The following is a 25841-nucleotide window of genomic DNA, read 5'->3' as shown; positions in this document are numbered from 1 at the left end:
TGTACGCGATATGGCTAAAGAATTTTACATCAGCGAATAATTCATGAATGTCTCGGTTACAGTAAAATTTTAGCCAGGCGGGTGCCAAGACTTCTAAATTTTGTGCAGCAATTCACCAAAGAAGAGACTCGGATACACCACTAAATTCCGAAGAGTAAACGCACGTCTATGGAGTGAAGGAAAAAAAAAACGAAAATGCGCCAGTTTAAGCGAAGGTAAACGTCAACTAGGGAGTGTTGTGTACCGTATTTTGAAACATGAGAGGAGCAATTGCGATTTCTTACTGAACAACGAACTGAGAAAGATCAGCATTACATAAACCTCCTAAATAACATGGTGAAGCCTATCCACAGATCAAAATGATGCCAAGAAAACGCCAGACCGCATACAGTTCGGATTACGATGGAAACGTTGAACGAATTGGTTTGGAAAACACCTTCCTCATAGTTTCTATTTGTTGCGACTATTATTTATTTGGTTCATTGAAAGAGGCACTTGGAGGTAGTGCGATACGAAAGCAATGCGCGGAGGTTGATTCCTTCGTGTGCGAATGGTTAAGTAAAAAGCCGAGAGATTTTTACGAAAAATGCATCCGAAAGTTTCCGGAGATGTCGCAAAAGTATGTATGGTGTGACAGTGACTGTTTAGAAAAACTATAAGATATTTCAGCTCTGTAACTTAATAATAAAATTTTTTATACAAAAATTCCGATTTATATTTGAACCACCATCGTACAAAACTTTTGAATTAAAACTTAATTGTGATAAGATGTTCAAAATGTTTATTTTTTGGTAGTAAACGGATATCTGGTTATAATAGTATTATTCACAGTATTATTTGTAGAATAAAATATTAAAATGTAAAAATGTGCGTTCATATTATTTCAGTGACGAGTTGGAAGCGCAAAAAAAAACTATAAAATACTATCAAACCATACACTAAATATGAAACCCCTCATTACTATGAATCATTTTGTTTATATTCCTTAATACATTCATACCCATATAAAAAAAACGAAATAGTGAAGCGTTGATATGATTCAATCTTCAAAAATGTCTTCGATATATTTGGTATAGGAAAACATAACAAAAAAAAAACCGCATGAGCAATTTACAGAAACAAAAACATGTGTACAAGCCCGCATCTGCGATTGGTCGTAACGGAGGATGATATTCTTGATTTATAAAAGCTGTTAGATGATGGAAAACAAAGTTTCAACGAAATTTCAGCACACGGAAAAGCACACTTCTTTATTTAAAGTTTAAATAGTTAAGCTTTAAAAATAACAAACAAAAATATGGGTTTATATAGTGATAAAAAAATGTTCTGGAATAAATTGGGAAAATAAATATGAAAAAATGATTATCTTCAGGTTTAATAAGGATGTTAACCAGGCGCGTTTTCTAATTATATAATCTATAATCCGGTCAATTTAGACATTCGAAGTTACATAAATTCCCATCAGTAAAAATCAGTAAAATTGCTTAAAATACAATTGAACATAGAATTTGAATGTTCCCCATCATTTCCGTGTATGGAAAAAATTTTATTCAAGATCAAAGGTCAAAAAAATTCGCAATTTTCAGCAAAACGGTGAGTTTTATCATAAAAATATCTCAAAGAAAAATTGTAGATTATAAAATTATCTACAAAAAACGTATTAACAGTTTTTTCTTACAAGCCACTGTTTTTTGAGATATAATGATCCAAAAATTTGTAACAGTTGTCATATTTAACGGTTTCACAAATATATTTTCAGCAGTGAACTTTTCTTACAACATTGAAATGAACTGAGACTTGTTGTGAGTGTTTGTAAGAAATTTCTGTTGACTGATTGGAACTGTCATAAGTTCTCATCAAATAAATTGACGAAGATGTTGCTAAAGTTCGAAAATGTTGTTCTTCAACTTTGGTATTTCTCGTTCAATCATTATAACCATTAAATACTACAGTAAATCTGAAACATTATAACTTTTACAACTTCTTGAATCGTTATATCTCAGAAACAGTGGCTTGTCGAAAAATAAGTATTGATACGTTTTTTGTAGATAATTTTATGATCTACAATATTTGTCTGAAATATTTTTATGATAAATTTTGAATTTTGAATGAATACAATTTTATTTTCAACTGCATTTCAAACAATTTTACTGATTTTCAGCTTGGTGGGAATTTATGTAGCATCACTCTTTTTTTGTGTTCTAATTTGACCGGACTACTAACAAGATTTCAACTTTGCAATAAATGATACTTTTTCTTAAAATATATACGAACCGTATACAGACAGGAAGAAGCAATTTCTTTGGCGTACGTCGAAGTAGCTTGATTATTGATGATTAATATTGATTATTCCAGCGTATGCGCTGATCGAGAATGTCTTCAATCAATTTTTGTATCTTTTGGAATGGTCATACATATAACGGCCAACCAACCAGAATAACTAAGACCAGTTCTAGTACTATAGACTATATCGTGTCATCGTTTGATTCAGAATCCACCAACTATACTATCTTTAATTCAGGTTTCTCCGATCATGAAGCAGTGTTAACAAAATTTTCGGTAATAACCAATACTAAAAATTCTGCTCGCAAATTATGCCGTATCTTTTCGGTAAAAAGATTTCAAAACTTCAAGCACCGTTGTCAAACAACTGATTGGAACATGATTTTCTATATTCATAAAAACACTAACTAGTCTAGCAACAATTCTTTTCCCCTTAGGCGTATTAAAAACAAGCAAAATAAACCCTGGTCCACTAAAGGTTAGGTGAGATGAAGATAGTCACCTCCGAGCAATAGATATTTGTGAAAAATTGATTTTCGTGACCTTCTGATCTTTATAACTTTTTCAACCTTCTCGATATCGACGTCGATTTTTCACATCCACTAAAGGTGTATACAAAAATTCAGCTCACTAAGAATTTTTCCGTATATTGGGGTTTAAAATGCCTGAAATGACTGTACTATTATTATTTCTTTTGATTCGGCTGCCAGATCGTGCATGCCGATTCTTTAAAATTATAATACCTACAATGTTATTGTAAGTAATTATTTCTGTAGCAATTCCAAATTATTTATTACTATACTCACATGGATCCAGACGAAGAAATCAAAATCAGAATTGAAATGACTCGAAAGCCTCTACGTCAGAATAGGATTCATGGAATGTTATATGTGGTCAGTACTGCTGTACAGAGTGGAAACCTGGACCTTGAATACTGAAATGATCAAAAAAACTTAAGGCATTTGAGATGTTGCTCTATAGACGCATCCTGAATATACCCTGGATTGACAGAATCACAAACACAAACAAAAACGTCACGAAATAATTAGTTTATTAAATATGGTATGGTGAGCTTAGAAAATAGAACTGACAACCTTGCTTTTTACGCTTTTACTTCGACTTGAGATGTACTGTACATCCCAGAAATAGTTATTTTTTCTCGTTGCTTCCACGAAAGTTTTTCAATGCAAATGATTTTTTTGTTATTTATTATGTTCTATCGAATACACATTTAACGAGAGAAAACGGTTGAAACGTCACCTGCGCTTTATTCGTGCTGGAAAGGTAAGACGAAGTCATCTGCGAATGGCTAATTTTACCGAAGGATCAACAAACAAAGTGTGGAAGTTACAAAATCTGCAGGAGACTATTTTTAGTCTACGAGCCTTTGACCTTAATGTATACTTTATTAAAGATAGGAATTTACTAGTAGGAGTGTGGGTATAAATGTCCTAATGTATGTAGTTTGAACCCACGTTTTATGTTATTTGCTCAATTTTCGAATTTAACTAGTTTACAGAAATTATCACGATTTTCACATTACAGAATTTAGTTATTAAGTAAGAAACATTCATAGAACATCATTCAACCACAAGAATAAAAAGATATTGAAATGTGAATGTGAAAATGCGAAATTTGTAAGTGAATCTCTTCAATATGAATGTTAAAAATTTGCATCATTATAAAGAAACGAACCCACCGGATTTCGTTAACGTGAAATCGGTTACCACAAAATCGTTGCCGTGACAAGAATGTCATAATACACTAAATTCCAGTGGTGAGAAAACGAACGCGCAATTTCTGGGTTAACAATATTTTAATTGGAATTCATTTTATGAAAAAACCCGTGGGTTATTAAGAAAAGATCAATCTATTCCACTGTTTTTCAATTTGTCGAAAATAAAATGACACAAAGTCGATGTTTCTGAACGTCTATATACAGAATTGTAAAGCAAAGATGAATAAAGGAAAATATTCATTGCCTTTGAATTCCAAATAACTTTGATAATGCAGATTTTATAATGTTTCAATTTTCCTATGTCATTTCAGTTAGTTATGACGTACAAGCTAGATATCCGATAAAGTATATACAGTTTAGTTAGACAGTTGTCAAAAACTAACACTGTGAATATATTTAGAGAGCTTTAAACTTTCCAAAAAATATTAAATATTAAAAGTGGATTGGGTACTAAATTCCCTGTAGTACTTTTGATCAGTTCGTCACGAATTGCATTATGTACTCGGACTACCTTTTCATTTACCTGAAATAACCTCGTTTCGAGTTGGCACATTCTTATCTCAATGGATTAAAAATCGTCACGAGGGAGAGAGATTCGTTGGTTAAAATTTGGTAGGATAAGGAGGATTTTTGTAACGAGGGAGGTTTGTTGGAGTAAGCTCTGATATAGGGGTAGATCCACACACACAACGGCTCTTCCCCATTTTGTTTTATTTTATTTTGAGTAATTTCTGTTTTTCTTTGTTTATTTTAAATTTAAAAGGGGGCGGGCGGGTACAGCTGTGGCTGCATTATTCCCTATCGTCGGCCATTTGGCTAGGGAAACCGTTACACCGATAATCGACGAAGAAATAGACGGTTTTTTTTTTGGATTTCGAGCCTCTCTTTCCAAAGTCTCAAGTGGAAGTTTTGGGGTTGATGTTTGCATCGTCACGAGTTCTATATAGATGGTGCTCTTCGAAAAACTTATTTATAACGATAAAACGATGTATTCCTAGTAATAATGTGTTGATTTTAATATTTGAGCCCCTTTTTGACATAGTTTTTTAAAATATTCTGACAAACATTGCTTTCATTGTTTTTTTTTTATTATAAGTACAATTCTTTAACCATCTTGGAACGTCTTACCGAATTTAGGATTATATTAAACTCGATTTGTTACAGAACCGTCGTTGTTCGATATAAAAAAGTCAGTCAAGGAAGCAGCAGCTTCCCCACCTCTCCAAGGTAATTCTATCACGGCTATTTGAATGAGAATTTCCGTTCCAGCCCTTCAGGGTTATTTTCATTTCATAATTTATCATTTTCGTTATTTCTTCCGAACTTGATGCTGTCAAACTTTGTTTCCTTTCACAAAGATACAGTTTTCGTCCTACAGAATAGCGAACAGCACGACCTTGTTGAAATACAGCTTACTTGTTAGGTTCTACATGGTTTTTAACCGTGGTTTTCCTAAACCACTTTTTCATTTCATGTTCACAGCCCTCTTAAAATCAACGCCAATTCTTCCACCGTCCGATTTCCATCTCATTGATACCCTGTATCATTGAATAAGTCCATAAAATCTTTTCATATAATTTTTTTACTGCAAACGGTATTTTTTGGTATGTTTGATTTTTCATTTTCTTCATTATTTGTCTCAAGTCCTTCATTATTTGTTTTTAGTATACTACAATATATTACAGGTATGCAAACTAACTACATAAACTAAAAATAATATCCTTTGTTTTTAAACAAATAACACTAACAAATCTACGAATTTTCTACATTTTCATTATCAGTTGAGATGTTTCCAGATGTTTACAAACATTTGTAGGAAATTGTGAACCCAGAACGAATGAATATTGACATAAAGGCATTTTTATTCAACAGCAATTTACGAAGAGTATCTGTTGAATTGCGGATGATCTTAGCTTCTAGAATTTTGTTCGGACTGTAGCTTCTGAAGAGAGTATTAATCAAAAATACGAAAATTTTACTACAAATAGAAATGATTCACAAAATTACCGAACACGATAGAGAAGATCAGTTGTGTCTCGATTATAGTGTTTAGCATTAGGTTCGTTCAAGCCCATAAAAAAACTGTCCTTGGTATGGTGACGATTCTACGCAATCTAGATTACGGTTCCAACCGGGCAGTTACCGTTTTTGTTCCAACTTAGGCATAGTTCGTGAACCGTTCCCGGGACAGTCTCTTCAATACTTGGTTGTGAGCAAATACTGTTACCAGAACCGTACATGGCCGGAAATTGGGCAGAAAATATGTATAAACGCTTCAATAACAGTACCAAGAACGATCCAGATTAATAGGTTGAAATAAAACCTATTATATTCACTTATTCAGGAGTTGTTAATAATTGTCAAAAATCGAATTCCGAATTTTATTTATAAATAATAACTATTTTTTCATTATTTCATATTCATCAAGTGAAACTTTTTTATACAGTATTTCCCTAACAGTCTTTGCTTTGCATAAAAAACGCGTTCTATTATTAATTCATTAAATTAATGTACGTTGTCTAGGATAGTACCTCTGCAATATAATAGATATAAAATTTCCTTCCCGTTTCATACCGTCCAAAGGCTATTATTGATTTACTCGCATACGTGACTTCCTGAAGACATCACCAAGAAGTTACTAACCTCACAAAATATAATAATCTCCAGTGACACTACCAAGGTTTTATGTTATTTACCTTCACATTTTACTTATTCATATGAAATAAAAAATAGCCTTTTCAAAATTACCTGCACATTTTCTTAAAAACAGTATTAAAAAATATAAAAAAAGAAGGACCGAGTTGCATTTGAAAGTTTAATTTTGACACGTCTCTAGAATTCGTTTCCTCTGTTAAACAGGGTCGGATGGACGTTGCTCGAGGTAAATGTCTATCCGGTTAAAAAGTATCAGTGATGGTACCAAATTTTATACTAGGGAATCTCAGATTAACCCTACAATTCAACGGTACGTAATATTTCAATTAATCAATATTTCTATCAAAATCAATTTGAATATTGAAACCGATGAATTTTAAAATTTTTTACAAGAATACGATTCAAAACTACCCAAAATCGTAATTAATTATTGTATATTATAATTATTAATATTTCTTATATTGTATTTGTTTATAACTTCAGTTCCAGACGATGAATACATAAGTATTCGAAAGCTCGGAAAATATATTAAAGTTAGTCCACTTTGGTGTTTCATTGCCACGTTCCCAATAATTGTGAAAGCCAGGAAACCTTTTAGTGATAAAATAATTAGTGAAAAATTGTGCGATCAAGTTGGCAAAACAATTCAATAAAAAAATGATTGCCAAAAAATATAAAACAGGCTCAGTCTCAATTGCATGATGGATGTATCATATTATTCAATATGTAATCAACAAACAGCAAAACATTATTAAAAAATCATCACCCAATAAGTCGTGTGAATAACTAAGAAAAATATATTTTTTTGCCAAAAATCAATTTAATTCACCAATTTAATCTCCTTCAAGAGCAATAGAATAATTCCAACGGTTCTCTAAATTCTCGATGCCGTGCTTGTAGAAGGATTTGTCTTTTGACTCAAAATTGGCTTCCTTAGGGCCATATCTGGACTATACGGTGGATTAGGAAGCAATTCGAAGTGTAATTTGTTCGAATCAACTATCGTTGCCAACGACTTTAATTGCCTTGTTTCTTCGACATATGGAGCCATTTTTCCTTGATTTTTGCATTCAAATGATCCATGTAGTATTTGCTATTGTCTCTCCCGATCGAAGTGATGGATTCATGTCCATCCATCTACAAATCGACGCAAAATATTTGATTAAACATGGCCAAACACTGCTATGAATCATCAACATGTTGTTTTTGATCGACTGTGAGTAAACGTGGCACCCATTTTGAAAAAAAGCTTTTTCATGGTCAAATGTTCATGTATAATTGTGAACACACTGCCTTCTTATAGCTTTACGGCCTCAGCTTTCTCATACAATTTCAATTTATGATTAGTGTGGACTTTTTTGATATTTTCTGGAGTAACCACCTCAATTGGACGACCAGAACGTTCCCCATAATCAGTGTCTGTACGACCAATAACAAATAATTCTTTTCGATGGAGCCGAGTTCGGATAACACTTTTGAAGCCATTTCTGAGCTTGTTCAGTATTTTTTTCATCAAGAAACAATGATAAATTAACAAACGAAATTGTTTTGAATCCATTGTTTTTGAAATAACAAAAGTAGCTTCACTTAAACAGCTGTCACTTTTCTAATTAATTTAATTGTCAAAAAACTTTTCACATAGTCTTTTGAAAGCTGATTCTCCAAAATCGTCATATGGATTTGACAACGACTGACTGTGTGTCAGTCACATGACTTATTGAGTGATGTTATATCATTGCCTGGTTAAAGGTATTGACCTTTGTCAATAATCAGCTTGTAATTTCTATCGGAAGTATTTAAAACAACTTCAGGGTGAAATAACTGGTAGAAAGTTAGTCTCAAACATACTTTCATTTTTAATTATAATTTTTAAGAATTGAGCTTTAGAAATGGAACCAAATAATGGGATAAACAATAGTTTTTTATAATAAATAAAACAAAATAAACATGTCAAATGTCAATGTTATTCTGTGATTGGTTCGACATTATAGCCCTTAGTGTTACCTATTCTCAAGTATATAAGTATATAAACGTATTAGTTGTGCTCATGAACCAAAAGAGGACGCTACTGTCCATTTTCCCATCCTAGGTTCAGACCCACAACTGCCTCTAGTTTCTTGTTTTACATCATTTTTAGTGATTTCTTATTCTATTTTTAGTGCCTATTTTAAAATGAGAAAAATTCTGAAATCTAAACTACTATCAAAAATTTTTAGTTGTGAATAATATATTTTTTTACCCAAAATACATTATTCACAAGTAATTTTGTACGTAATATATACATAACTCCAATTCAACTGTTTAAAATAAATTCTACTTGAGTGTATTCGTAAATTTACTGAAAACTTGTTTATTTCATCCTCTTTCGCTTGTCTGAAATTAATAAACTTGAAAAAATGTTGTTTGAAATAATCCCATTTGTTATACCTGATTGTATATTTATATCTAAGTATGAAATTTCGCCGCTGAATACTTATTAGTGGGACTTGAACTGACATTTCATGAATTAACATGGTTGGCTCTAAATTTAAACAGTTTCAATGTAGAAAATGAACTAATTCCAGCTGTAACGACTATGTTTATATAAGACATGTGAAAGTCATATTTTTAATCACCAATTATTTTTTGAACTAATTGTATCATGAGTGGCAGTAGTCCAAAACAAAAAAGAAATGATGGACAGTGGAGTTGCACACGTTGTGAAAATAAAACTAAAGAAAAAACAGAATATCTACATCGGTTATGATTTTTCTCTGAGATACTTTGGAAGATATAGTCGTTTACTTTGACCAACTGACTTCCTCAACCTAAGAGATTGTAGCCAGTCATATTTTGGAATACTATTGAAAAATTGATCAATTGCCGTTCATAAATTCTTGATCTCGTATAATAAATAGAGTGCGTTCACAAAAGTCTTTATGGACGCGTCAGTGACAAGTCTAAGCAAACCTTACTAAAAGTTTCAACTTGTTGATTCAATTTATTTTATTATAGTAGAGCTCGAACTACCACTATCTTAAGTATTGAGTTATAAAATTTTTGATTGAGGAAGAAATAACACCAAAACAAATCAAAAATAGAATGTAGGCTGTTTACGGCGATTTACATCCAGAATTTTCAACAATTGATCTAAGTTGTTTTGCTGTGTACGAGAATCATTAGAACTCAATTTTGCAGAGGGGCATATATTAAATTGTGAATTCGTAGATGGGCAAGATTGAAAATAAAAAAGAATGAACTGAATTATTATAACATTTAAAAATCATAGTTATAAAAGATGTTAGGTAATTATGTTGAGCTCGAGAATCCAGATATACCTGACTTCTCTTGTTTTTCACAAGCTCATTGATGTCAGGTATCATCATATTCGTTGTAGTTATTTTAAGAATTGATTGGAGATGTTAATTCGTAAGTTTTGTGCGATGTTCCAATCCAAACTCTTAAAATATTGTGTCTAAAATGTAAGAGCATTAATCTCATTAAATTTTTCTTTCAAAATACTGTCCGAATGTTGAACATTGGGAATTCCATTTCATTCATCTTGTGAAAGTCTTCAAAAGGATTGTTAAATTGTTTGTAATCAAATTTTTTCAGAAGTTGAGAATATTCGTTAAATTTTTTTTGGTTCACTGTGCCAAATGATTTTAAATGAGGAAAATGGTCCAAACTTTGATTTTTTACCTGATTTTCCACGAATATTCCATGAATACATTTGAGTGACAGATTTTTTCCCTGTAACTTTCTATCATAGATTAATCAAGTGTTTATTCATATCTACCAAAAAGGCACAATCAATCCACCAATCATTGTCATAATCAATTTGTTTGCTAGGGTCACGTAATGCAAAAAATCTTTCTAAAACTACTCCTCCATTGAGCCAATGAACTTCGATGAAATAAGGGACATCAGAAAACTTTTCGTCCAAATCTTGTGAAAATTGCCTTATAAAAATTCTTATAAAATTTACAATTTTAATTATAGGTTGCTTGACATGGTCCATTTTTAAATGTTTGGACGCTAATGATTCCTGATGAATTATACAGTGAAATCCCACAAAATTCCCCGATGTTTTTTGTTTTAATTTAATTACAACGCCCGAATGTTTGCCGGCTGTCCTTAGTTGTGCTGCTTTAAAGTATGTATATTCCAGTCGAGTTCATATTTTGCTATTAAATGCTCAATTGCAGAATAAATATCATTTGCTGTTGTAGTACCACTTTAATAGAGTTCTTCAGTTATTTCTTAATACCTCGTATAAAAACAGCAAGTTGAGCTGTATCAACAGTATCAGAGTTCTCATCAACAGCCAGTGAAAAGTTTGTAAATTCCTCAATTTTCTCATTCAATTGAGGAACCAAATTTTGAAATAAATCATTTATTCTTGAAGCAACAGTGTTTCTTGAAAGCGAAATATTTTGAATTATTGACTTTTCAGAAGGAAATGAAACATCGGCAAATTTCAACATAGCCTTTAATAAAATCACCATTAGTGAAAGGTTTTGATCTTTTCGCGATTTTTAGTAAACATCGATTGTTGACTTTGAAGATTTTAAAGATGACAATATGTTGATTCAGTTTTTTCAGTGTAACAATCGAATATTGCTTTATGATTCGTATCATAGTGTCTCTTCAAATTAAACTCCTTACAAACAGCAACTGTTCGATTACAAATCAAACACAGTGGTTTACCTTCCGTAGAGGAATCGAATGAAGTCTAAAAGTTCTAAAAAACACGATTCTTCTTTCTGTCATACATTGCGATCGCGGGCCTTATTGATACGGCCCGGGGGCCAGAAGCGACCCGCGGGCCGTATCTTTAACATGACTGCATTAGAAGGCAACTCCAGAAAATATTTAATTATGGAAGAAATTGTTATAACGTGCGGCGTTTAGATAAAAGAAATTGCAGCATAGACCGGCATTTCCTGAGCAATTTTGTTTTCTTTCAAAATCTTTCCAAATCACATCATTTTCGTCAAGTGTACGTCAATTATTTTTAATTGTTTTCTAGTTTCACCCACCGTAAATTGTCAAAATAATATTGCATCATTTATAATTATATTGATTCATTAGTAGCATATTCGAACCAATAAATAAACATTGAATACATTTAAAAAATTAATTTTCAGTAATTTTAATTTGTTAACTAGCAAGCATGCGGAATTCTAAAAGAATGATTACGAGACAAGTTTTAACTGCCGAAAATTTCGCTCAAAACCGTGACTAAACTGAAACGACTTGTTCGTGATATTAACCATAAAAAATTGAATGAATATTCTTATAAATAAATCGAGGTTGTTAATAGAGTCTATGGATCTATAAAATATAAAACACCATGAAACTGATAAACAAAATAACTCATTTCTATTTTTGTAACAGTATACGGTTCGTTAATCGGAAATAGTGAGGAATAATGTACGTTTTTCTCTTTAAAAGTATAAAATTTTCCGAATCAATTACACAGAAATTCTCAAAATAGTTCAGCGTGAGGAAACAGCGGCTTTCACATGAAGTAGCCATTAACACAGTAGAATGCATAACATTTTCTAACAGATTTTAAAAATATTTTTTAAAACGGCATTCGTTTCAACGATCTTCAAAGAAATGGGGATCTCAGGAATTTGTAAATAAACCGTTATTTTACCCATATTGCGATAAATAATCCGTTGTATTTGTATTTCTTTTAACTTATGGAAACTTCTTTTTTTTATTTGACATATGGATCGATTTCTTCTAGCTCTTAACTTTGATTCGACAAATCCTAATAGACCCACTGAAAAGTATGCATTGTAGAGAAGCGGTCTATAGTACGAGGAAAGTCCCAGAATTACCAGTCCTGACCTAGAGATGGCGGTAGTTGCTTGAAAAAATACCACGTATTAGAAAGTACACAATCTATATATCAAGTTTGTAGTCACTATGTTGTTTAGTATTTGTTTAGCAACCGTCATCATTATGCGAAACAATAATTTTATTTGAAAGCCCAACTAATTCTACTCTGGGTATGACTGCTCCTTCATTAGTAAAATAAATAGTAAACAGTAAAATATTGGGTAGCAGAGTTTAAACGAAGCCGTACGACCTGCGAAGACCAGCATCGCAGTGGTCAACCAAATGAGGTGACGACTCCAGAAATGTTAAAGAAATCCCACAAAGCGGTACTAGATGATCGTCTATTGAAAATGCGTAAGCTAGCAAACATTTCAAAAAGTGCGATACATCGCATATTAAATGAAAATTTGGACATGAGAAAGCTGTGTCCAAAATGGGTGCCGCGTTTGCTCACAATGGCACAAAACAGCTTCGTGAAGAGGCTTCCATCGAGTGTTTGGCATTGTTTCATAGATTGGGTCCATCACTTCACACCTGAAACAAAAGAACAATAAAAACATTAGACTGAAGAGGGCAAAGGTCATGGCGTCGGTTATATGGAATGCACGTAGGATAATTTTCATTGACTATCTTGGAAAAGGAAAAATTATCAACGGCGGGTATTGTGCGAACTGATTGCAACGCTTGAGCGAAAAAAGTGGTGTATGCAGCTAAACGGAGAATACGTTGGAAAGTAAATATATTTTTTAAATTTCTGTATTTTCTTTCTTGGGCCAAGTAATTCTGTAATCATCTTCAGAAACACCTTAGCTCGTTATTTTTACAAACGGATACTCTTCATTGATTCATCTTTCTAACAATATATTTTTTGACTTGATTTATGACCATCAAACGTGAATATATATATTCAATTTACAAATAAATTTATAAAGACTCAGAGATTCATTAAAAGTTTATAACAGTATTATACCTTTTTATTCTACAAAAAACACGACAAAGAAATAAAATAACGATCTTGGTTGTTATTGAGATTATTTGTATTCCCAGATGCCATGAAAAGAAAACTAAGAATAAGAAACATCAGCAATAATTCAGTAGCTGGAATGAACACAAAGAGAGATTCAATCTGAGAAAAAAAAATCTATTTATCAAAATATCGATATACGAGGGCGATTCGTTACACTGTTTAAATTGTTAGTTTTCACTAAGCTTGCTAAATTTCAAATAGATCTTGCAAATACATTAATTTTAATACACATATGAAGAATAGTTATTTATGATGTGAGTGTTATAGTCTAAGATCCCACCACTTGATCTTGGAGGTATCTGTTTTTTTGATGAAATTAGTTTTAAAGGAATCTTGAGGATGTATGGAATGGATTAAGGATAGGTTGCTTTGTAAAAATTAGCCGCAATTACCTGTAATTCATTTTAATGTCATTAATATACTAATATGACTTGCAGCTATATGTTTTTTCAGTCAATCTTACAGCATTTGAAAAAAATGATGTCACAAATCAATAAAAAAATGGTTGTCAGCTCTCAGTCGGCCGCAGCATTAGGGTTCCAGGTGTAAACAGGTATATTATTATTAATTAACTGCATTCATCGGTTTTTTTTTCAAATTTTTATGCAAAATTAAAGTTTCATATACATTGAACATGGAAATCCAACTATTTTCATAAATTGTATGTGGCAAAATGCAACTGAGCCAAATTGTATCATCTTCAATCCAGAAGACTACGGTTGGTCAGTGATTGAAGGAAATTTAAAACCAACGTGATTCATTGGCACACCAATGACTGTCGAAGACATCTTTTTAGCATCCCAATAATTAGCTTTAGAAAAGTATAGAAATAGACAATAGCTGTTATGATTCCGATGATGTTGATACTGACACAGACGATGAAGAAGAAAAATAAAAGATGTATTTAATTATAAGATTTGCATTTAAAATCAGCCTAATGTCCGAGAAATAACTTGCAAACGAAATGGATTTTTACTTTTTCAATAAAAAATAATATTGACAAAATTAATAATAAAAGCAAATGTGCTTCTTAATGAGATAAAAACAAAAATCTAAGTATCCATGAACATAGAAAAACTCCAGTTTTCTCTAAAGATTCTGTAGAAAACTTTTTCAATGAAAAATGGGTCTTTACCCAAGCGATGAAAATTGTCATTATGCTCAAAAATTTATGTTTAATAAATAATAAGTGAAAAAATAATAAAACTTAATTTTCACAACTTTGTACTATTATTAACAGCACGTAACAATGCGTGCACCTTCTCTCTTGCACTCCCACTTACCTGGAGCAATAGCCGTCTACAAAAATACATGGCAACCATGGATTTTCATGTTCAATGTATATAAAATCGGTAAATGCAGTTAATTAATAACATACCTGTTTACACATGGCAACCGTAATGCTGCGGCCGACTGAGAGCTGACAACCATGTTTATTTTGATTTGTGACATCATTTTCATTCAAATGCTGTAAGATTGACTGAAAAAACACATAGCTGCGTCTAATTTTTCAAGGCAACCTATCCTTAATCGAAGCTTTGGGATCCTGTACTATTAACGTCGATTCATAAACTTGACAGGTGACGTTTGTCGTTTGACGTTTCTTAACCCTATTTACATAAACTTGTCGTTGCTGCAGTTGATCTAAAAATTTTGTTATTATTTTTGATGTGTGGTACTACTTTTTCTGGTTATTATTTGTGATTCGATATTATGGAAAATAACGAGTTTTTTTATTGGGAGCATTAGGCAAAATCACAAGACAAACGCCAAAGGATTTGATTGGCTCTCATCTTTTACTACGAAAGTTGCCGCGAACGGCCAACAGGAAAATATGTTGTAAGTCACCAACGGCAGACTGCGACATCAAACGGCAACTATGAACGGTCTTAAGCGGTATACAAAATGAACGCGAACATAAAGCGCTCTAGACGTTCATGAAAGTTAAAAATACACCCCAAATTTAAAGCTGTACAGAATGAACGCGATAATGACGCTGGTTCGCTAATAAACATAACCCTAATTGTGTATGTATAAAAAGAAATTTGAACGGCGATCAACAATTTTAAATTATTTATAATGTATTATATATTTATCATGAAATGTGTAGAGAAACATATACAAAGCGACATTTGACAGTCGGTTGTTGAAAACCCTCAATCTAAATAGAAATATCTACAGTTACTTCACTACAACTTATTTTAAAATGAACGAGTGTCTTTTTTTCTTGTTTTCATAATTTCATATCATTTATACCACAAGTAAGATTTTTTTTGATAGATTGTGTTTTATTTAAATAGAATAATGAAGCTGAGTAAATAGAGAATCGTTATTTCCAACTTTTCTAATTTTACGTTCATGACATCGATCCTAGATTGAAAAAATTATAAGATTTCTTTTATATCAATGATTGTTTATACGGGGCGACCCATTAGTATGTGGAGATTCAAATAATTTGATAAAGGACTTTTTCAAAATTGATATTTCGTATGATACTTTAATTCCCCTCGTAGTCTTGCACAAATTTCAATAAAAAAATAATAAATGTAACATATATCTTATAATTACTTCTATAAAATGTTCAAAGTCTACACGTCACCTTGTCCTCAAAAACTCTGTTTTGAGTCTACTTATTTTTATTCAACATAGTCTTGAAGTTTAAGGTTGCGATTTGTACAATTTATTTTTAAATGTTGGTACGTATAATAACGAAAAGAAAAACAGAAGACGAAAATATTCAGCTATTGTTGAGAAATTAATCATATCGATTCTTGGTACGCTTAAAATATAACTCTTGTAAGTATGATTATAGCCTGCAATTCTTAATTTTAGATCAAGCACTGGTTTAAATCAAAAGTGTTCAGATATTTCAACTGCATGGACTGTTTATAAATTGTTTACAGAGTGGGTCGTTCAATAAAAAAGTTTATTTAGTGATCGATACGAAATATTAAAGAGCTTAGCTCATCGAAGAGTTTGCTGTAATGAAGTAATTACCGTACTTCAATAACTCCACGGTATGTGTCTACAAAACAATTTTCAAAACTATAAACTTCAAATTCACGACTCAATTTGAACTTTTTACATTCGATATACATCGTATATTTAGGCTAAATTTCACTTTACTACGAAAAAAAACTTTCTCATGTCTAGCTATCAAAAATTCTGTCTACTGTTTCGAATGCGATGTCTACCGTGTGTGTAGACAAACCAGTATAGCCGTCGCCTTCGTTTGTATAGAAATTTCTGTTTTGCCGTGAAAATAATCGAAGTAAAGATATAAAAACTGCTATTGAAACTCATAATTTGTCACGTCCACGTGTTTTTGAGTGGTTTAAGCGTTTTCAAGAGATGTTGAAAATGATTTACGCACTACCACGTTCAAAATTTTCATTTGACAACGGAAGATTTGCATGGGGTACAAGAGGGGTATATATTGGAGATGATACTAAATAAATATACAAGGACGTCATTTTTCCACAGAAGTCGTTTGAGGTGAAAGGATATCTATAGACAGTGTCCCCTAAGTCCAGCAGTATAAACAAGTTAAAGTAAGGTAATAATGGATGAGTCAATGGATCTATCACTATGATGCGGATACTATTATGCAAAGTAAGGAGGAGTGCGGAAACATCGAGGATCACCACCATCGAAAAAATTCAAGAAGCAACCTTCAGGAGAAAGGTCATGCTAACCATATTGTGGTATATTGAGGGAGTAATTTTTGTAGATTGGCTGTAAATGGTTACTGCAGGTGCATGTTATACCAATTTAGTTTCATAAGTTAATTGAGACGATAAAAGAAAAGCACCGGAGAAAGTGGTGCAAAGTTATTCTCTTCTAAGAATTAGTTGAGCTACCACCATATTCTCCATATATGGTGGCCAGCACTTACCATCTGTTTTTAATACTCACAGTTTGGAGAGGTTGAACAATAAAATTAGAACGCTAGAACATCCATGGTAAAAATATGTTAACATTAATGGATACGTTATTGACTATACTCTCTGATTACTAATTTTGAGTTCGTTTTAATTTATCCAATTAACCGCCACGTATAAGAGTTACTAATTAAGTTTTGAAATATAACAATCGTGGACGCGCTTCGCTACAGGATTAATTTCGTGAAGGTCGTTCAAAATCGTTTATAGTGCCAGAAAACATTCTGTGTGTAAACTAATATTGCAAGATCGTCTTGTGACATACCGTGAGATTGAAGCATACTTAAGCATTAGTTCCACTCGCACAATTACATGAACATACAGCTATGACAGGCAACGAATCATGGATCAATGAAGACGAGCCAAATTCAATTAAAGTTTAATTACAGCACTTACCAAATTTGACCCAAAAAATTATATTGCACTGCAAGATACCTAACAGATGGAGAACTAGTACAATGATTCCAATGTTTAGAAAAGGATATAAAAAGTGCCCAAATAACTATAGGGACATGAACTTATTAGACACAACTTTGAAACTAGTCACAAAAGTAGTAACAAACAAAATTGACGCAATTACATCTTTGTCGGAAGAACAACAAGGCTTTATTAAATCTGAAAGGTCATCCGTGGACGCTGTATTCATATTGAGACAAGTAGTTGAAGAATCCATAGAGTATACAAAAACCAGCATATCTGTGTTTCATAGACCATCAGAAAGCGTTTGACCCATATTCTATTCTATTTTATTTTATTCCCTTAACCAAGTCCAAGGCAGAATTAATAACAAGTTGACAAATGCTGTACCTGTAAATATGTCGGTATCACACAAGGTGACTCATTAAGCCCCCTTTTATTCAATATAATAATGGACGAAGTTATAAAAAAAGTACGACAGGGCAAAAGGTACCAGATGGGTAACAAACAACTTAAAATACTTTGCTACGCGGATGATGCCGTATCGTTCGCTGAATCCGAGGACGATCTCCAGAGACTAGTACACATCTTCAACACAGTAGGTAAATAGTACAATATGATGAAAAGGCTGAGAAAACAAAAAGCATGACAACGTCTAAGGAACCTATACGCTGCAAAATAAAAATTGATGGTCATATAATACAACAGATACTAACATTTATATATTTAAGAATAGACATAACGAGCGTGGAGATGTCGAGAATGAGGTGTGACAACAGGTCGTCAAAACAAATAAAGTAGCAGGAGACCGAGAAAGAGATGGTGCGATGATCTGGATCCAGGAGGCTGAAACTGAAGAAGAAACAGGTTTTAAACCTATTTAACAAGAAGAAGAAGCGCTCGAAGAACTTCGAAGCAAATGGTCGCCTGATTTTTTGTAATAACTGGACATGTCGCCACCTTCTAGAGCAACGTAGAACGGTCAATTCGGAATAGTACATCAGCATTTATTTGCCAGAAGTATTCGCGAAAATCAGGAAAACCAATCGCAGTTGACTAATCATTTTCCACCACGAGATTGCAAGCTTTCACACATCATTTCAAACAAAAACGTTTTTGAGCAGTTAAAATATCGGATTGATGGATCTCAACCGCCGTGATATCCTTGGTTGGTACCCAATGATTTCTTTTTCCCGCAGATAGAATATAAATTATGAAGCGAACGTTTTTCTACATCTGAATAAGCGGTTGATGCGTTCAAATTACAGGTTACCTCAATCGACAATTGGTTCGAATGCATGCACAAGAGTATTGATCTTGATGGAGAATATTTTGAAAAACAAAAAATATTTTTTAAGTTTTAAGAGTATTTGTTTCTTTAAGATGCTGTGTCTTCATTTACTGTAATCTTTATATATGTCGTAGGTCAATAGACAAGTTGGGATTTTAGCTAATATCCCAGGACAATATACAGTTGGCTGATGGCGCGCCACGCATGCTTATTCTCCCGGAGTATTAGCTGAGTGCCGGACAATAGTTTATTCGTCGAAAAATGACCAAGCATTTGTCTATTCTCCTGGGACTTTAGCTAAAATTCGAATAACGGACTATTGAGTTGACAGAATAAGATAAGAAAAATAGGCTGAAAGAAGTCTTATTTATTTATTTTTTGCATGTCAATCAATCATTTATTGCAACACGTGGAGGCTTGGTGACATTGTAAATTACATTTTATTTTATTTTTAAAACAAGAACACCGGTTTGTTCCACATTGTTTACTTAACCTAACCTAACCAGTCTAATCTTCTTCAGGTACACAGTTTTTTTTCTTTTTACGATTACGTGACATTCATTTTCGATTTGCAATAGTTCATAGCTATTCACATAATGATAGTCAGTGTTGTAAGCTTTGGGTCCAGCTTCTCTCTGTGGAAGACCAGCGAGTAAAATTTGCTTTACTTTGTCTAACTGTTCTTTATACCATATACTGCGATTATCTTTCTGACTATTAAACAATTTGGCCTTTTTCAATAGATATTCTATTATCCGAATTTTAGCCAAAGTCCCCCGGCATATAGCTAATACTCCCAACTTGTCTATTGATCTACGATATATATACCAAATTCATTTAGTGTCTAACAATGCATATTTTCTGTTTTTTCAAAAAATTCATGTGAAAATAAGTAACATAGACAAACATTGACAATTTAACAAATCAACAAAAATGAGAAAAAAAAGATACTGTATTAATAGAATATTATTATTGTATAAACGCAAAGTTTATATACTAAATACTAAGAAAGCATTAAAACCTTGAAAATCATTATTACTAAAGTGCGCAAGCGACATCGAGTCATTTGGAAGATAATAAATCCGTTATTAATGATTTCTGATTAGAGATCATTCCTCTTGAGATTCCTCTTATTATAAGATATTGAGAAATATATATCGGAAGGTTTATAAACTAATAACAACAATAAAATTATTATTTTTATGGTACGATACAAAATACAGAGAAAGTTTGTATTACAATCATAATTGAATTTTCTTCATCAGTTTCCTGTGATTATTTTATTATATCTATGGGGTACGTTTGTTATGTACAAATCGACCAATAACAATTCGTATTGGAAACAGATTAATGAATTGATTTTCCACTATTCATATGGGGTAATAACGAATTTAAAAAGTCCTACGCCGTAAATAGCGAAAGCAGTTTTCGGACGAGAAGATTCAGATAAAGGTATTTGCAAGAAAGCCTTTTCCAAATCAATAGACGACAAGAATTTTGCACCTAGGAGTTTAGTAAGAATAATCAACTTGTACTATTGGATATGAATCAGAAATGATAACCTTATTTAATTTTCGACCATCAAAACAAACTCGATATTCAACGGGGACAATCTAGAGAAGTGGACACCAAGTTCGAGAGTTAAGTGACTTTGAGATTTGGCATCTTATCTACTTTTTTTACAAGGGATATTATCGTTGGGGGATTTGCTTTACATCGCCAGTATCGATGTTAGTTAGTTCGACCAATTCGGTCTGAAAGAGCAAGTTTCGTAAATCAATTAACAACTTTTTTCATTCTACACTTCCAAAATTTATTGCTACTAATTCAAATAGTTACATTTAATATTTTCAACAGTTTCAAATGAATTTAATATCAATATTCTAAGAATTATTTGTATTAGAATTTTCTCCCTTTTAAGGTAATTTTGTGAACCATCTTTTATTCCACTAACTACTGGTTAGGTTAGTTTCTTTCCACAGCACAAAATTATTTTGTTAAGATACTCATCTATTACATAAAAACATTATAGCTGAGCTATAATCAAAGAATAAACACTGTCTTTTACATTCTTAATTTATTTAAATACCTTACACTACACTCAACTAATTTATATAATTTATTTATCACTATTACTTAACTAACTTGAATAATTTGATTAAATTCTTCGATTACTCTCTATTTCGATCTGTTCACTATGAATATTTATTATAAATTAATTTAACTGCGCTACAGAAACTCCTTTATATATATTCCAAAAAAAGAAAATAATTAAACAAAACAAATAAATAAATAGACCTTCCTAGAAATTATTGAAAAGAAGCAATGTGAATAAACCGCATGCTATAATAAAAAGTTTTTTTTTCAACACCTGAAAGTAAATTTAATATCAATATTTCAAGAAGTATTCAAATTAGAATTTTCTTCTTTTCAAGGTAATTTTGTGAACCATCTTTTATTCCACTAACTTCTGGTTAGCTTCGTTTCTTTGCATGGCACAAAATTATTTTGTTAAGATACTCCTATCTCATCTCTCACATAAAAACATTATAGCTGACGTGTAATCAAAGATTAACTACCAATAATTGTAAATAGAAAAAATCCCATTCTAACAATAAAAAGCATATTCGGAAAATAAACGCAAACTTCTTAATATTGTAATGTTTTTCTAAATTATTTGTACGAGTTCTATTCGTGGGGTGAATTAATAAACACTGTCTTCTACATTCTTAATTTATTTAAATACTTTACACTACACTCAACTAATTTATATAATTTATTTATCACTATCACTTGACTTTATTTATTTATATTCTTCTATTACTTTCTATTTCGGTCTGTTCACGATGAATATTTGAATATTTAATATGAATTAAATGAACTATGGCACAGAAACTCCTTTATATATATATATATATATATATATATATATATATATATATATAAAGGAGTTTCTTAAAGTTCTAGAAAATAAAGAAAAAAAAAACAAATAATTAAATAGATCTTCCTAGAAATTATTCAAAAGAAATAATGTAAATAAACCGTCAGCTACAATAAAGAGTTATTTAAAAAAATAAGCATGGAAGGCGGTGTCAAATTTTAGAATTCTACTAAATTTGGACAGGGCCGGCTCCGGGGCAGAGATGCGTTCGCAACGGTATATAACACAAAAAATTAGGTCTTGAATTGCTATTTATTTCTACACTGTGATTCAATTATATATATGGACATTACACCGACCAGTTTCTTTGAATAAGTCTTCGAATAAATTAAATTCGTTTTCTACTTGTCACAAATTTATTCTAAATTATTAATTACTGCACATTCTTTATAAAAATTATGTTTCTAGCTCGTCTGTTATAAAATATATAAGAAATAAGAAAATAAAAAAATTTATAAAAATTATGAGTCGCTTCCATTTTTGATTGTTGTCTACTAGAAACAAAAAACAGCAAAAACTGGCAGCATTTTTGAAATTCTGGCATGAAAAAACTTTTATGGTATTGGTTGATAACATTTTTATGGGCTAAATTGCTATGACCCTGTCGTAAGCGCAATATTCTCACTTGGTGTGGTCCATTTGATATTGATTGGGGCCAAGAATTCACTGATAGTTTGATTTCTTTCGTATTATTTTGTTTTACCAAGCACTAAACACTTAATATTTAATTTTTATTTATATTAGAATGTAATGGTGCAAACATAAATTCAACGGTGGTATCATCATTTTTTAAGTACACTAATTTTGCCTTGATGAGTAAGGCGATTAGATTTTTGGTATATAGTTGTTGTGAATCTGTTAATTTGAATGAGTATTTATAGTTTCGCATGTAATTCTGCAATGTACGTAGAAATCACTGATTTGAAAATGAATTTTAAGTATGTATTTTGTGTGAAGAAGAGCAGCTCCGTCTGATGATTTGGAAGAGTCAGTGATATTTTTTTCTTTTTGTGTTTTCTTTTTTGGGTCAGATACTTTAAAGACCATCCTCGTATAGTCTGAAACAATTAAAAATATTCACACGGTACAAGATTTTTTATTTAAAAAATGTCTGTTTTATCATAGATATCAAATAAAAATATTCGATGTAAAACATCTTAGCGATTGAATCGAAACACGAGACACGAAATCGTGACAAGAATTAATTTAGATAAAAAAAAATAATTTGGATTCATTCGAATTGTTGTAAAATTGTCATCAAATGAGGTAACCAAATAGAATTAAGACAATGAGCAATTAATTTCAAATCACTTTATGTATAAACAATATTTGAGTAGGAAATTTTGTGACGATCATATTGGTTTCGTCAATTTCAGCTCGAGGGAAGGTCTGCAACACAAACACTTGAAGTCACTTACTTTACTAACATTTATCTACCGATCAAAATTAGTTTCAAGTAGGTCACTTGTGATTTAATGATCCCTTACAACTGTACCACGTCCGCCTCTGCGTCTCGATCGTCCGGCAAACATTAGCATTATACGTTTATATCTCCTGGTGCCTGCTTATTATTCTAATAAAAAATTCTGTTGTTGTTTCAGCTCCAGTATCCGTCAAGGAAAAGGAGGAAGCTCAAATGACTCTTTCTAGTCAGGTTTGATAAACATAATAGGCGTCCTTACGTCGAGTTTACAACAATGGACTTCGGTAAGTTAGTGTTAATGTGAACTTGGTGCGTATATTTTATCATTAGAAAGATCATGAGAAAATACGGTGTGTGAATTTGTTTAAAAAACTATAATTATAATTGCAGACAACTGAGTGTAAAATTAGTTTTTCTTAAACAAAACTTTACAGGTACGGTGGATATATACTAAGACGGTTTGACGGTACAATGACTTTTCAATGAACATTTTACTTAATTTTAATATAAATCATTCTATTCTTCATGTTCATGACTATAATTTCCAAATAACAAGCTTAGTGAGTTGCAAATTCATTCCAAAAAGAATATTATACAAAATTCCTAAAATACGAGTGAGTATCTGCCATCACCTCATTTTTATATAAAAAAGATTTTTACCAAACAATTTTTTAAAGTTTGTAATAAAAAGTAATCTTAGTTAGCCATTTAAATTTGGCGGATAAAAAGTAATATATTTTGCTAATTTTTTCTACTAGAAAAACGAACAAATCGGCAGAGGTATTGTCTATTGTCGTGATTGATTATTTTTCACCAAATGCGGTCGTTTTTTATTGCGTTTGGAATCAAAAAATATTAGAAAAACAGTAAAATAAGAGCATGTATCAAAATCTAGTTATCCTAAACCAGTTCCATGCATAAACAAAATATTTAGTTACCATAGCAACAAACAATAACTTATTAGAAGTGTAAGTGTAAAGTTTGACGTCAATAAAGTGAACCAGAGTTACGCAACAAAATTAAAAGAAAAAAGATATCCACTGATATTGTGGAAATCGAAAAATTGGAGTGTCGAGCCATCATCAAGTACCTGTATTTAAAAGGATTAAGAGGTAAGTAGATTTACAAAGATATGCTTAATACCCTTGGTGATCAATGTCCTTCGTATGCGACCGTGAAAAATTGGACTGCAAGCTTCAAAAGAGGTAAATTTTCCATTGAAGATGATGACCGATCGGGCAGGCCCGTTTCTGTGTGAGTTCCCGACATGATTTTATCAGACCGTCGAATTGGGCTGAAACGGATATCTGGAGCACTGAATTTTTCGTACGAACGCGTTCATCATATAGTTCACGTCAATTTGGACATGAGAAAAATTGCTGCAAAATGGATCCCCAAATGTTTGAATGTTGACAGAAAGCGTTCAAGGCTAGAAGCATTCGTTCGACTTCTTAAATCGAATTGTTACTATTGATGAGACTTGGGTACATTTCTACGATCCAGAAACAAAGCAACAATCGATGGAATGGCGACACTCTGGTTCTCCAAGACTTGAGAAGTTTCGTGTCCAAAAATCTGCTGGAAACGTTCTTGCTTCAGTTTTTTGGGATTGCCATGGAGTAATCATGATTGATTTTTTGGACTAACCACTTTACGGAAAAAAAATTAAAGAGAAAAGACGCGGACAGCTATCCAAAGGTGTTTTGATTTGCAGGACCAGTTCCTGCACACAAATATCATGTTGCCATGTAAAAAAAAATTCGTTAATTAGGGTTTAAGTTACTAGAACACCCCTCTTATTCACCACATTTGGTTCCGTCGGACTATCATCTCTTTCTCTAACTGAAAAAAGTTTAAAAAATCGTAAATTTTTTTCGAATGAAGATGTAATAAAAGCTGTGGTGGTCTAATTTGCGGAGCAAGAAGAAACGTTTTTGTTTTTGAAAGATCTAGAGACGTCGCAGGTTCGCTGTAATAAATATATCCAATTAAGAGGAGAATATCTTGAATAATAAAATATTTTGACATTGTAATTTTGTTTGGTTCTATAGTAGGCTAAGAATTTTCCAATATATCCTCGTATTGATTAGTCTTCGTCGTGTCTTTTTCTAATCTATCAATATCAAAGTGATTTGGGATCACAAAGCACTCTTGGAAGTACTTTCATCGAATGAAGTGCATTGTTTCTACTATATTTTTGTTTTTGGGGTATAATGATGTACCCAAGTTTCATCTATTATGACTTATGAGAAAATGCACTTAGATAACATGTGAAAATATTCATACATTCATT

The 25841-nt window shown here is 31.9% G+C and overlaps 1 protein-coding gene across 1 annotated transcript in view; it reads left to right on the top strand.

Annotated features, from left to right (window-relative positions):
- The window catches only part of LOC130897303 (phosphoinositide 3-kinase adapter protein 1), a 95101-nt gene that overhangs the window by 33548 nt on the left and 35712 nt on the right, over positions 1-25841 (top strand). The window contains 1 exon segment of the mRNA XM_057806079.1: positions 23727-23832. Within this exon segment, the coding sequence (XP_057662062.1) occupies positions 23823-23832 (10 nt within the window). The 5' untranslated portion in view covers positions 23727-23822.

The sequence above is a fragment of the Diorhabda carinulata genome, chromosome 8 (genome assembly GCF_026250575.1).
Source record: "Diorhabda carinulata isolate Delta chromosome 8, icDioCari1.1, whole genome shotgun sequence".
NCBI lineage: Eukaryota > Metazoa > Arthropoda > Insecta > Coleoptera > Chrysomelidae > Diorhabda > Diorhabda carinulata.
Note: the sequence above shows the minus strand (reverse complement) of the source record. Positions and strands in the feature narration are given on the sequence as shown.